Below are 14763 nucleotides of genomic sequence, written 5' to 3' on the forward strand. Positions count from 1 at the left end.
GGTTAATTAATAGAAGGAAGGCATCGAATAGCATTTTGGGGTTGTTAATCAATAGGGTTTGGGAAACGAAACCTTCTAAGGTTAAAAAAGAAGTCTTTCGTTTTTTCAAAAATAAGTTTATGGAGGATATGGTGTCTAGACCAAAGTTAAGGTGTCACAACATCAATAAAGTGTCTGATGAAGATGCGGCTCTTCTAATAGCTCCTTTTTCTGAAAGCGAAGTTAAGGAAGCTGTTTTTGGTTGCGGAAGTGACAAGGCGCCGGGTCCAGATGGTTTCAATTTCAAATTTATTAAAGAATTCTAGAATATTCTTTCGGTCGATTTCATGAACATTGTGAAGGAGTTTTATGATTCGGGTCTTATAAGCCGTGGGGTGAGTTCAGCGTTTATTACTCTTTTACTGAAATCTTCGGCGCCTTCGGGGTTAGGAGACTATTGGCCCATTACCTTTAGCGGTGTTATTAGTAAGTTTATCTCAAAATTACTTGCTAATAGGATGAGAAAGGTCATGGGGAGCATTATTTCAGAAAAGCAATCTGTGTTTTTGAGTGGTAGGTTTATTTTAGATGGTCCAATGAGGATTAATGAACTTATCGCTTGGGCAAAACAAATGAAAAAGGAGATGTTCATTTTTAAAATTGATTTCCAAAAGGCGTATGACAACGTTCGTTGGAGTTTTCTTCTAGACATCCTTCGGCAATTAGGATTCCCTTCTAGATGGTGTGTGTGGGTGGAGGGCATTCTTACTTCAAATTGGGCGGCGGTTCTTGTAAATGGTGCGCCAACCTTTGAGTTTGATTGCAAGAAATGAATTTGTCAAGGCGATCCGTTATCGCCTTTTTTGTTTGTCATTGTCATGGAGGCCTTTTCAAGTCTATTCAGGAAAGCAACTGATATTGGCGCTTTTAATGGTGTTTGTCTGCTGAATGGTGGCATTGAGGTAAATCATTTTCTTTATGCAGACGACGCAATGATTTTGGGTGAATGGTCGGCTTTTAATTTTAATAACTTGAAACGAATTTTGAGAATTTTCTTTCTCTGTTCGGTTCTTCGTATTAATATTAGTAACTCGACATTATTTGGCTTTGGGATAAATTCAGAGGTCATTAATAGGGTGGCAGAGGGTTTCGGTTGTCAGGTAGGATATACTCCGTTCGTGTATTTGGAGATAAAAGTGGGCGCCAACATGAATCGAATTTCGAATTGGTAACCGGTTAAAGAGGTGTTTCAGAAGCGATTGTCTAGATGGAAATCTCATGTTCTTTCTATAGGTTGTAGATTAACACTTATAAGGTCGGTTCTTGAAAGCTTACCGTGTTACTATTTCTCTTTATACAAAGCTTCAAAAAAGATGATTATTGATCTAGAAGCTTTAATGGAGAAATTCTTGTGGGGAGATAGTGATGTGGTGAAAAATTTGCAATGGGTGGGTTGGGATAAAGTGACGGTTCCAATAGATAAAGGGGGTTTGGGAATTAACCGGTTGGATAATTCTAATCATAGTCTCCTGTTGATGTTGAAATGGTTATGGCGTTACCGGTGCGAAGGGAATCCTTTATGGAGGAAGGTAATAGACTCCGTTCATTTGCAGGCTCGGAATTGGGAATTATATCCGTGTCAAGGAAGGTTTAAGGGTGCGTGGTTCCATATAGTTAAACTGGGTAGACTCTTGAAAGTTGCTGAGGTCGATTTTAATTCTCTGGTTAGAGCCGAGATTGGGAAGGGGGATACGATAAGATTTTTGTTGGACCCATGGGTTTGTGATAAACCTCTAAAGTTTCGGTTCCCAAATCTTTATCGTTTAGAGACCGAAAAGCATTATAAGGTGTCGGATCGTGTGTTGAAAGTTGGTGGTGCTAGTAGTTTTGCGTGGCGTTGGAAACACGACCTGACATCTTTAGACGTAACTATGGAATTGATGGATTGTTTTTTGTTGCTTGCGAATGTGAAACTTTCTTCTAAGAAAAATTCATGGTCGTGGCACGGTACCGGTTCTGAGTTTACAGTGGTGAATATCAAAAAATGGATATCATCCACCGAAGTTACAAATACATCGGCTATTTTTGATTGGTGTCAATGGCTTCCAAAGAAGTGCAATATATTTATGTGGAGGGCACGGCTCGAGCGTTTACCAACCAAAGAAGCTTTGCTTAAGAGGAATGTTCAAGTGGGAAATAACATGTGCATATTTTGTCAAGACAGAGAAGAAACAGCAGAACACCTATTCACAGGTTGTATGTTTTCAAATTTTCTATGGCAAGCAATCGCTAATTGGTGTAGATTTCCAGTTTTCTACGTGTGTGATTTAAAAGACCTCACGAGTATGTACAAGAATTTGCGGCTCAATTCGGTGACAAAGAATATGGTTCACGGCCTAATGATTATCGGATGATGGAGAATTTGGAAAGCTCGTAATGATCGTATCTTCAATAACAAAGAAACAAAGATTGATGAGGTTTTTTCGGACGTTAAAACGTGTGGTTATTTGTGGTATAACAATAGGAATAGGAATACAAATTGTACTTCGGAAGATTGGTGTAATTGTGATTTGATGTAATTTTTGCTCGTCTTGGTCCTCGCCTTGGGGATCAAGTGTGCGTTTTGTTATGAAATTCAACTTTCAAAAGAAAAAAAAAACAAATTTGACGTCGTTTTGACTGAAAAATCTATGACAAATAATACTCGATCTTGACTACATAATATGAGATATGTGCCAATTATAACCTAAATTCATAAGAAAATGCGATCTATAGCAAAAAGGGGTGTGTCAATTTTTTGATCATGATATATTTGATAGAAGATTTATTATTACCATTGCTCACTGCCACCACTACTTGGGTTGATACATGATTATGATATATTCGATCGCGCAATTCATAATTAGGGATTGTTCATCGACGAGTTGTTTGAGGAATCAAGTGCGGATGCATTGGATCCAGCCTCAACACGCTAGTGAGTGCAAGAAAAGGAGCCTATATCAAACACTACATGTATGTAAATTATTTATGGCAAACATGATTAATTCAAGGAATCAATTCATGAGTTCATTCTTATTCGATTACGTTGCCCCTTTTGGAATTATATGAAATATTATATTAGTATTAGATTTAACAAGATATTTAATATCTTTATGGGACTTGGTATGCCTCTAAAAACCACATTGCATGAGGGCAAAGTTTTGATTTTACTTTTTAAATCGTCATTTCAAAAAAGAAAAAAAGATTAATATCATTATTTTTTTGCTATTTTACTATTAGTATAGTTATATATATACTTATATAGTTTGTTGAAAATTCAAAATGTTTTATCTTGTATTTACCCTCTGAGCATTATTAGCAGCCGATTTACTTTGTTCGTATTACATATGTTTTAGCTAGAACTTCTTCAGTTTTATCATCATCATCGTCATCGTCGTCGTCGTCGTTGTTGTCGTCGTCATCATTATTATTATTATTCGAGTTAATTACATAGTTAGTCCATGTGGTTTGCACAAAGCAACATACTTAGGTACTAATAGTTTAAAATCACATTCTAAGGTATTAACTTTTCATTTTGTAACGTTTGGAGGTATTAACGTTATTTGTAGGTTTAAAATCACATTCTATTAGTACCTAAGTATGTTATTTTGTGCAAACCACAGGGACTAACTGTCTTAATACCCTAGAAGTTAATACCTCCAAACGTTACAAAATGAAAAGTTAATACCCTAGAAGGTGATTTTAAACTATTAGTACCTAAGTATGTTATTTTGTGCAAACCACAGGGACTAACTATGTAATTAACTCTTATTATTATTATTATTATTATTATTATTATTATTATTATTATTATTATTATTATTATTATTATTATTATTATTATTAATGCTCTAGATAGTTATGAAAATAATCTCTTTAGTTTTTAATTGAATGGACAATAAGAGACGACGGAGGTGTTCAAAGAGTGAAGATGGATAAGAGAGAAAGTTCTTCCACCCTTCGTTTGAAGGAAGATCTAAACATTTAGCGACTAATATTAATAATTATATTTTTAATGGTGCGTGTGTGTGTGCAGTGTGTATATATGGATAGATATAGACACACCCAAGTGGCTGCTACTAACTCATGTATAATTACCCGAGTGCATGCTGATGGTCAAAGTGTTTAGGCATGAAATGGCACACTTACATTTCCTCTTTTCATGCACTTATAACCTATTTTACCTAGCAACTTGGTGTTATAATACTATAACACCCTCACAAACTTATTTATGTACATAAAAGGGGGTCGGGAGAATTGTTTATCAGGATTACTTTGATCATATATCCTATAAATTTTCAGATTTAAATTTGAATACATGTTTTAACTCATAAGAACGCAACGTATTCAAGGATTTACACCAAGGCCAAGATGCGTCGCTGATGATACCATCAACGGATTTATGTCCATGGGAAACCGAATGGGTCAACGACCTCATAGGCAGATTACTGATGGAATGCACTGACAAATTACCTATGTATACTTCACTAAACGATCGCCGATGAGAATCAATGATGGATTGATCAATGGTGAGTTGTATTATCTTAAGATAATCAACGGTGATGTGCCGTCAGTGATATTTTTTTTATGAATTAAACGAAATAGTCTTTAAATTTTAATGCCTTGTTTTTAACTTGTAATATTTTACTAGACTCAAAACCGAATTCAAAATATTGGATTTTATTTTACGATTGTTTTAATACTATTTTAGGCCAACCAACCTTAACAAGAATTGTCTTTTAATAAATTTAATTATTTTGAAAAGCATAAAGAAAGCACGAAGCAAGAAGAGGTTTATAGCCATGTTTAGGCCAACCACCCAACAAATGGCAGCAAAACATAGCAACGGGTGCAAAAGTGTCAGGAAAATATATATAAAATGGAAGGATATGATGACCAAAGTCATTCTACTTTTTTTCCCATTTCCTGTTTCTACAAATGAATTGCATAGAAACTAGAAAGTGCAAATGCAATTCAACAAAACAAGACAAAAAGCATTTCCAAAGGAGCTTTCATATAAAGCATTTAGTAATCATCACAATTAGCAGAATCAATGTCATTATTAATCAATGGGAAGTTTTTTTTTAACGGCAAAAAATACTTTTATTCCACATCAAATTTTACATCAACAACATGTTCAAATGGTTAGTAAGAAACTAGCAAACCACCTGAAAAATCTTCACCAAAATTACATATAATTAAAACATAAAAGCAGTCCTTTCCTAACCAACTTAAAATTTTAACCATTTATTCCACTCCAGGTTTGATTTTTCCCCTGCAGTTGATCCATGAGAAGGATGTTGTCTGCATCTCTCCAAATAGTGCCTCTAAATTCACCCTTTTTCCACTGAAAATGAGTTTGTTTCTCGCCTTCCAAATGGTTCAACACGTTGTAAAAATTATTGTTTTTATGAAGCTTCTTTTCCAAACATCCATTGTGCTTTGTTTGTAGAGTTCCAGTAAATCCTTCATGTTGAAAGCTAAAATTTGTTGTATTTTGCACCACATGCTCACTTTGTACCATAGAACTGAAGCCACATAACAAGTCGTGAATAGATGATCCGCATCTTCTTCTTGTTCCCCACAAAGTTTACATGTCGCTAACCCTTGTAACAATCCCTGCCTCTTTAAACTGCCCAGTGTTGGTAATCGATTTTGAATTCCTCGCCATCTAAAAATGTTGACCTTCTTTGGCACCCCTTTGTTCCAATCGTAGGGATAAAAAGGCACAACGTATCTAGTTAATTCTAACCGAAGAGATGACACCGAGAAAAGTCCGTCTTTTGCCGTGTCCACACCCACTTGTCGGGGCCTGAAGTCACACTATTAAGTTAAAAGTTTACAAAATGTTTCAACTTTAAGCATAATTTCTTTCAGTAATCCTATACTAAATGAAAGTTGAACCAGTTAGTTTTTGTTGACATAGATTGTCACATAAGCAGCATACCTCATCAAAACTTTGCTTCATAAGCTGTCTACATCACCAAAACCTAGTCTTATTTGTCACATAAGCAGTTCACGATCAAAATGACTTTTTTACTACATAAGCAGTACACGTCGGCAAAAAGTAACTGGGTTAACTTTCGATTAATATGAGATCGCTGGTGGAAAAAATGTTCAAAGTAGGGACTGTATTTAAACATTTTCCGAGTTAAGATTTTCATCCTGACCAATATATCAAAGTTAAAATCATTAAAATCCAATTTCCCTTAGTTAATTGGTTGAATATTTTTTTTTGTCATCTAAAAAATACTTTTATTTAAAAGTAACTAATGCGTTGGTTTATAATTTATATAGTTATAAATTATACAAAGAGTTCTGGAAATGGAGAAATGTCCATGCTATTGGTTTGATTACAAACTAATAGTCATAAATAATAAACAAGTCAAGTCAAGCCGAGTTTGAAAAATTACTTAGGGTGCACGGGGCACCTTCGGTGACTCCATGCGGGGATTGCATTTGCCGTGCGGGTACACCGCCACCAACAAAAGTTTACCGTGCGGTTTGTGTTTAGCTCGGTGTGTGCTCACCGATTGAGAGAGAGGAGAGAGAGAGAGAGAGAGGGTGATTGGTTGTTAATGTGGGTCCACCCTTTTTCCACCAATCAAATTTTTTTCTTTTTTTATTAAAAAAATAATTGTGTGAGTGGAGTGATGCCAACGTTTGAGTGCAAAATAAGGACTTAAGAGGGGAGTTGACATGGAATAACCTGATTGATTGTGGCTAAGTGGGGAATACTCCCCACGTGGGGAGCACCCCGTTCACCCTTATTATTCAAGCTCAAACATTAGATGCAAAATCTAAGGAGCGATCTTGACCTATGTTAAGTTATAAGAGAAAAATAAAAGGAAGTTTTAAATGATGCTTTATTTTAGCGGCAACACATAGCTTGCTAGAATCTATTCCTAAAATTTCACTTAATTCTCATTTTAAAAAATTTAAACCTATATCACTTTATTAATAATAAACATCACTATTAAGAGACCGTCAACTCGGTTTTAGTTGGACTGATTATATCTTAATCTGGATGAAAACAAAAGAAAAATTAAAATAGTATACCTCTTGGAAAGTACGTTAGACCGTTTTTTACCCTCCTTGTTTCAATTGGCAGCCACTTTTTTTTAATCCTTTCTCTGCTTCACCATATTTAGGTTCTACATATATAGAAATTTAATTTGTTTCAAAGAATTAATGAATTGATAATGACCTCGTGGTCGTTGAGACGTGATCAATCTGAGTTCTTATTTAAATTTGTTAGAAATTAGTCGACGTTCCGTAGTTAAACAATACTTAAAATGAATGGTAGGAATGTTAGAAACTGAAATCGAGGGAGAATACTAGCTAACAGGATCTATCTACTCGAGAGACTAAATAAACAAAATATTAAAAAATAAATAGAAAAAGCTCCAAGACACAATCATTACAGTACTCTTCACAGGAAACACAAATGAGTTTGGGCGTGGATACTCCTTTTTAAATAATATAACATTTTTGTTTATCTTTTTCTTTAGTGGTAAATTTATTTTAATCCCTATCATCTCTCTAACTTAAATCTAAGACTTCAATTTATCAAATTCAGGTTTTTTGTTTTTGAAGGTTTTGTTTTTTATAATAGATCACCACTTCATTGGTATTTTTGTTTTTATTGAATAGGTGTTTGAAGGTTTTGTTTTTGATAATAGATTATCACCCTATTGGTATTTTTGTTTTTAATGAAAATTGTTGTTTTCATTTTTACTTGTTTCTTTTCTAACATTTTGTCATTAAATAATCACTCAAACCATTAAACTTGAATATGATTGAAACAAACTTTTAATCAGGGGTGTGTATTATTCGGTTTGGTTTTGAAAATTCATTTTGATTTTTTTAGTAATAGTTTGGTTTGATTTTTGGACAAAATTATGTAAGGTTAAAAACAAAAGGTATAATCTAATATTTGAGAATCTTTCTTAAATGTTTACATTTAAGTTAACATATTTAACATTTTTAATTAGTAATGTTTACATAAATCTAACTTTTTAATTTATTTTTTGTTTCTCCAAATTTTTTATCTAGACATTTTTTTATAATACTTTGAAAATCATTTAATTTTTATGTTAAATTTTGTTATTTATTGTAGGTAATGGATAAATCATTTTAAAGATAAATAAAAACATGTTAATGTTTGTATTATTAATATCTAACATTCAATAATAAAATTAATAATTCCTAAATCCATATAATGCAAAACTGAAACCTAAATTCGGTTTTTTCTATTTTTTGTGCGGTTAGGTTTTTTGGTTCGGTTAAATCGGTTTTTTAGGTTTTTTGCTCACCCCTACTTGTAATAACGTGAAGAGAAATATATCCTAATTAACATATCAACATCTTTACACATATCATGCACGTCTAATTCACAAATCCTACACGTCTAGGATAATAAAGTTTCTACTTTTAGAAAGTTATGATCTAGCATGCAAGTTTTCAGCATTCTATACTTTAAACATGTTTACACATTCCATGTAGCACATTTACATCTTCCAACATACTCATGCATGTCTAAAACTCATGTTACAAGTTATAGTTTCAATAAAGTTATCCTTTTTAGAAACCCTAGGTAATCCAACATTGTTCATGTAATTTTAACACACCAAACACTTTCATATAATGTAGCTAGCATATACAAATTAACATTGATCATCAAATACATCTAGCGTGCAATCCTACACGTACCAATATCAATAAAGTTTCTATTATTAGTAACTTATGAACACCAAGTTTCATTTCTAAATTCAATCTTTTTCAACATGTTAGTATGCTTGAATTAACGCATATTCAATCATTACTAACACATATCCATCATCACAAACCATCATACACGTCTTGAATTCAATCCATAAAGTTTTTCAGCAATAAAGTTTCTAGTAAGGTATGAACTAGTATGAATCTAGGGTTTTAACTTCATGCAAAACCATTCATATCATATATAAAATCACAAACAGGTATTACACACATCATTTTGGTTGATTGGAATTGAGTTTGGATTACTAGGGTTTTCACCCATAATCTTGAATGTTTTTTCATTGATTTTCTTGCTTTATTTCCACTATTAACATGGAAGGGAGCAGTAGCTTCTAGGACAAAGCTGGGCCACTAGTGGTGGATTATAGAGCTAGGGGCTAAGGTTTGTCCATTGGGATTGGGCATGGACGACTAAAAATAATCAAAATTGAGCCAATTATCTTACTTGATAGTGTTAGGGATAGTGTAAATTGCAAGATCCAAGCATCAAATAAGGATTGATTGGTGGTTGTTAATGTCGACGGTTTGGGGGTGTGGTTTGGGTTCGTGGCCGTGAATGGGAGGGAGGGGATTAGGGTTTGGGTGATCTTTTATAAAATCCTTATATAAGAAATCCATGGTTTTTAAGGTGGTGATGTGTGTAAAATGCACCATATAAATTACATCAAATGAGGCATAAAACTAACCCTTTTTTAGTACTAATGTTGGAAAAAGTGTGTTTTTGTCTTCCTTTTGTATTTTCAGGATTAAATGAGCGTAAATGAACAAAAGAACCAAAAATGCAGCTAAATCTAACATAAATACAAGAAAAGGAATAAACGTGGCATGCCCGACCCCTCGACAGCATCTTCCCAAGCAAAAACAAGAGATCAGAAGGCTGAACACGGCCCCGTACCTAGCGGACACGGGGGCGTGCTTAAGTGTTTGCAGAAAAGACAAAGTTTCTGCACACGGGGTCGTGCCCAGCTCAACACGGCCGTGGTCAACGCTAAGATTCGCAGAATCCAAGAAAATCTTGATAGTACAAATACGCTTCTCCACACGCGGTCGTGCGCAGCGGACACGGGGGCGTGTGGAGCTAATACAGACAAACTGCAATTAATGAAGAAAGAGAAAGTGGATGGACACGGGGTCGTGCCCACTGGACACGGGGCCGTGTCCGGGCTTCTATGCAGGCTATAAATATGGGTGCTTGGTTCACTTCAAAGGCATCCCTTCGCAAACCACCTCTCTCCCACTTCACCCACACTCCACCACCATCACAACCCACATTCTCCACCATCATCCATCATCCATCATAGAGTGTGTGTAGTAGTCTCGGGATCCAAGATTGATAGTAAGAGTTCTTGACAATCAAAGGCCATGTTTGCCTTAGTCTCTTACATCACTTGGTGAAGACAAGCATTTAGTGTAATACTTTTGTTTTTTTTAATCTTTTCGCACTTTTTATTTGGTTTTGTATTAATGACTTTAATAACTAGTTTCTTATGTTGAAGGTGAAACTTCCTTATCATTTGTCCGTGGTGTCTTGGTATTATTTACTGTATATATAAAATAAAAGATTTACACCATTCATATCTCTACGGTCTATATAGAGATATGTTGGCTACCTGGTCGGGGGTTAAGGGAATGGTTTGGTAAGAATCTTGCCTTGTTCAGTGTATAGATCCTGCAAGGATCTGGGTCAAGCTTACTAGGACCTCCTTCAATACCCACTGGTATTGGATGGCGGGGGTGCGAATGGCTTGACCCCCCTCATATGTAAACTACTATTAATACATTAACCCGGCTACTTGGGATTGTATCCCTGCTGACTCAAACCACTTAGCCGAGGGTAACGTCACCTTCAAAAGAGGGGCATACCACAGTACGCATTAATAACTTAATTAATTATCTTTCAATAATCCAACTCTTTAGGACTGTATCCTTGCTGACTCAAACTACTGGGTTGAGGGTAATGTCACCTTCAAAAGAGGGACCTACTACTATAACTAAAATAATCTCTTAAAAAGTGCAAAAGTGCGGAAATCATCAAAGGTTACATTAAAGCCGAGTCGGATCCAAGTGATTCATCTTGTCTATCTGTTTTACTTTTATTTTATTTTTATTTTCAACATTTTTTACTTTTTATTTTCATGTTTAAACCTTTTTCTAAGTTTTTTATTTGATTAGACGTAAATGATAAACCGGCACTAAAAGCTCTGGTGTCCTTGGACGATCTCGGTATCTTACCAACGCTATACTACGCTCATAATGGGTGCACTTGCCCATATGTGTGTTTAGTGTTAGTAGAATATCGTGTTTTATAAATTTAAAACTTGACTAAAGTGATAAAAAGAGCTAAAAATATAATTAAAAATATATTCACACCGACACACATAAGTGGGTTGTTGGATTATCCATGGGTTATTCTAATTAATGTTTAAAAAATGACAGTAAATCCCCCTAAACATATAATTTATCAAATTCCCACATTTTACTAGAAAATACGAATCCAAGTAGTTACGCATAAAAATAAGCAATTTCACAAAAGTTCACTTAATACATATAAAGGCCACAGAACATTGCCATTAGTTACATTGAATGACATGCGAGGTTTTATTGTGAGGCACTTAATAAACCAGGATCATTGCCATTAGTTACATTGAACGACCACTACATGTTCTTTTAAAAAATACCGTCTTGCACATCAAATGAGAAATATCATTCAGAGTTTAAAAGAAATGCGGCAGCTTAAATAAAAGTAAGTTCAAAAGTATTCAATGTGCAAAACAAAGCGCCCAAACCCATGTAATTAATGTATGAAAAAAAGTTGAAATGTTTGTTAAGCAATGCAACACCATGCATGCCCTATCGTCGTTCGTACCTTAGCAACTTGAGAAAATATGCTAAAATGTGTCAACACTAGGTTGGTAAGTTTATAAGTTTCAATAGTAAGTAAGTATTTTCCAGATAAAGTAAATACAATTATATCATTAGGTAGCTAGCCTGTTTACGTGTTATTAAAGTGTTTTGAAACCGAAGCTGACTGTTTGTGTTTGTTGCCTTCCACCACGTCTATTATAAGCGATGGTGAGGTGTTAGGTCAATATTACACCCGTTCGAGATGTAAGGACTTTCATGATACCTAAAGATTACCTCGCTAAACCCTATACTAATGGCACGAGATGTAAGGACTTTCATGATATGTTTGCACTTCATAAAACAAGTGATATAAAAGCATTACAAAATCCAAATGTTTGCGTTCATGTTCCTTCCAAAAAGGAGTGCGTAAAGAGGGTCGTGAATCTCACCTTAGGGTGCATGTTAAAACCAGTAAGTAAAGAACAGGTGACCCGCTAATGGTTACCTATTACACATAAGTCTATAAGTGTGTGTTTGTGTAGGTTCATAAGACCCTTGTATCCAAACAATCCCATTGTTTATGTTTTAGAAAAGATTTACATATTTGACTCGAGTTTGACCAAGTTTGACCCGATGACCCGTTGGTGACCTATTAAGTAAATTAATGTTCGTTTATGATCACACGGTCATAATAAGCCAATAAAGTACACCACATTGCACGTATGATTCACATCTAAACTTTATTACAAATTAAGTTTCACTTTTTAGCAAGTTATGCATGGAATTCCATTTTCCATTATTCTACAAACCAACACTTCTAAACATGTTAATACATCCTAATTAACATATCAACATCTTTACACATCATCATGCACATCGAATTCATAAATCCTACGTGTCTAGGATAATAAAGTTTCTACTTTTAGAAAGGTATGATCTAACATGCGAGTTTTCATCACTCTATACTATAAAACACGTTTACACATTCCATGTAACAAATTTCTTATAAGATTTGGTACTAGCAAGGAATCCTTTAAGTGGATATCATTATAGATCTTGGATTGACTAATATGTGAAATAGAAAGGAGTTACCATTTGCAAACATGACACTAGCATCACCCATATAAGGGGCGTGGTTATTGATAGGGGCAAATGGGTTTGCCATGTGGCCAGTTGCACATGTATCAACGGTCTAGTCTAGATCTATGTTTTTCACATTACACTAAGCCAAAAAAAGCTTTAGCCAAATCAAAATCAATAGCATTAGAGTGACAAGAAAAAAAGAGATTAGGGCACTGATCTGCAAAGTGCCCATCAACATGGCACAATTAGCGTTGGGGAGGCCGAAGGCCCCTGCCACAACCGCACGACCCCTGGCTTCCCCGTAAATTTAGACCCTATGACCCATATAGGTAGGAGGCGAACAGGCAGTCTAAGAATTAAAAGCCACTGGCGGCAGGCTGGTTCCGTGAAGGGATCTTAGATCAGTTCGTGGTATTCAGCCTGAATAAGGAGATCTCGAAACGGAGGGATCGGTTTAGAGTTACACACAAAAATAGAGAAGGTTTTCGAATGGGGTGCCAAGACCATATAAGAACCAATGGGTTTTGTCCAGTTCATCGACCGGTTGCCCTACTGTCGCCAATTGGTCACAGAGATGCTTGAACATACTTCCAAAATCTGAAACTAAAGAGGCCAATGACTTCAGCCATGGCTTCCTTAAACAAAGAGGCACTGGTGATCATAACAACCTTTTGGTCTTTCGTAACCCATTTACCATATAGGGGATTTGGGATGGGTTTATTTTTATCAAGGGTTTCGGGTTCAGGTACATTAACAATAGCATCCACCTAAGAGAGGAGGTCTTGGAATGAGAGGATTGGCCTGATTTGGCTTCGCCAATAGAGATAATTTATGGGTGTGAGTTTGATTGAGAGCACATGGAGAAGAGTGTTCAAGGAAATGTAATTTTCCGTTGTAAGGTGAGAGGAGGGGGAGATGCCATGGGAGAGGAAGAGAGGGGGACATTGTGGTATCCGAGGAAAATTCACGGTAGTCCTAACTCACCTTTTCATTTCTCCGAGGCTGCTTATCAAATTTCGGGACGAAATTTCTTTCAACTTGGGGATGATGTGGCAACTCGTAACTTCTAGGTAGAAACCGTTTATTTCGCTTTCTTTAATCAAATCTTATGTTTTTATTATTCGATGAATTAATTCACGTCGCGTAAACCGACCCGAACTATTGGAACCCACTCACTTAGCTCAGAATTGATGAGACCGAACCATAACTTGATAATTACCCTTTATATTAGTTTAGTTTAGTTGATTAATTGTAGTTTTACTATAACTAATTGATTTTGTGTAAATATATATATATATATATATATTATATATATAATTATAATTTACGATTGTTCCTTCTTTGCATATTGTGGGTGCAGCCCACATCCCACTTGTAGCCCAATCCCCAACTCGTATCCCTATATGTCGGCCCAAGTGACCAAACCAAACCGCCCCAATTTCCTTTATTAATTGCACACATTAATTTAACACCACAATTTCTTTGAAATAAACCCTAACCTGCGCACAAGACCTATGATTCCTCCCATTCCTGCTGCCTCTCTTCTGTACACGCAAGCAGGATTCAAGAACAGGTGGAAACCAAACTCCTTATTGACTGCTAGGTAATATACTTGTTAAATTGTTTCTTGGTTTTTGAAGTTTTGCAAGAAGATAGGTTTATGCATGAGATCACTACTAATATTATGTGTACAGAGATAATATAGAGTAAATTATATGTGATGATATGCATGAACGTGTGTGGACATGAGTGTGTGTGGACATGAAACGCGTTGACGACATCGAATATATATGTGAATATAGTTGTGCTCGGTTGAACATGTATTGCTTAATGATCGGAGTTTGGTTGATTATTCTTGGTCGCATGATTAATAAAAACAACTTTAGATGCTGGAACACTAGGATTCTGATTAATAAAGCATAAACACTATCTAAAGGGGCTGTCGATGATGTATAAATGTGGGTTTTGATCTGACTGGGTCATGGGCATGTGCATGAGCACTAGGGTATTGTTAATAGATTCTAGTGAGGATTAGAG

The 14763-nt window shown here is 35.3% G+C and overlaps 1 protein-coding gene across 1 annotated transcript; it reads left to right on the forward strand.

Annotated features, from left to right (window-relative positions):
• The first annotated feature begins 326 nt into the window (after positions 1 to 326).
• Positions 327 to 812, forward strand: LOC110925373. Its single transcript, XM_022169332.1, has one exon. It carries the CDS (start codon positions 327 to 329, stop codon positions 810 to 812), a length of 486 nt encoding a protein of 161 aa, XP_022025024.1.
• The last annotated feature ends 13951 nt before the right edge of the window (positions 813 to 14763 follow it).

This window comes from Helianthus annuus, chromosome 17, assembly GCF_002127325.2.
Source record: "Helianthus annuus cultivar XRQ/B chromosome 17, HanXRQr2.0-SUNRISE, whole genome shotgun sequence".
Classification (NCBI taxonomy): Eukaryota; Viridiplantae; Streptophyta; class Magnoliopsida; order Asterales; family Asteraceae; genus Helianthus; species Helianthus annuus.

What these genes read in the sequence shown, in the direction of transcription:
- LOC110925373 (XM_022169332.1), top strand. Translation starts at nt 327, where the DNA reads ATGAACATTGTGAAGGAGTTTTATGATTCGGGTCTTATAAGCCGTGGG.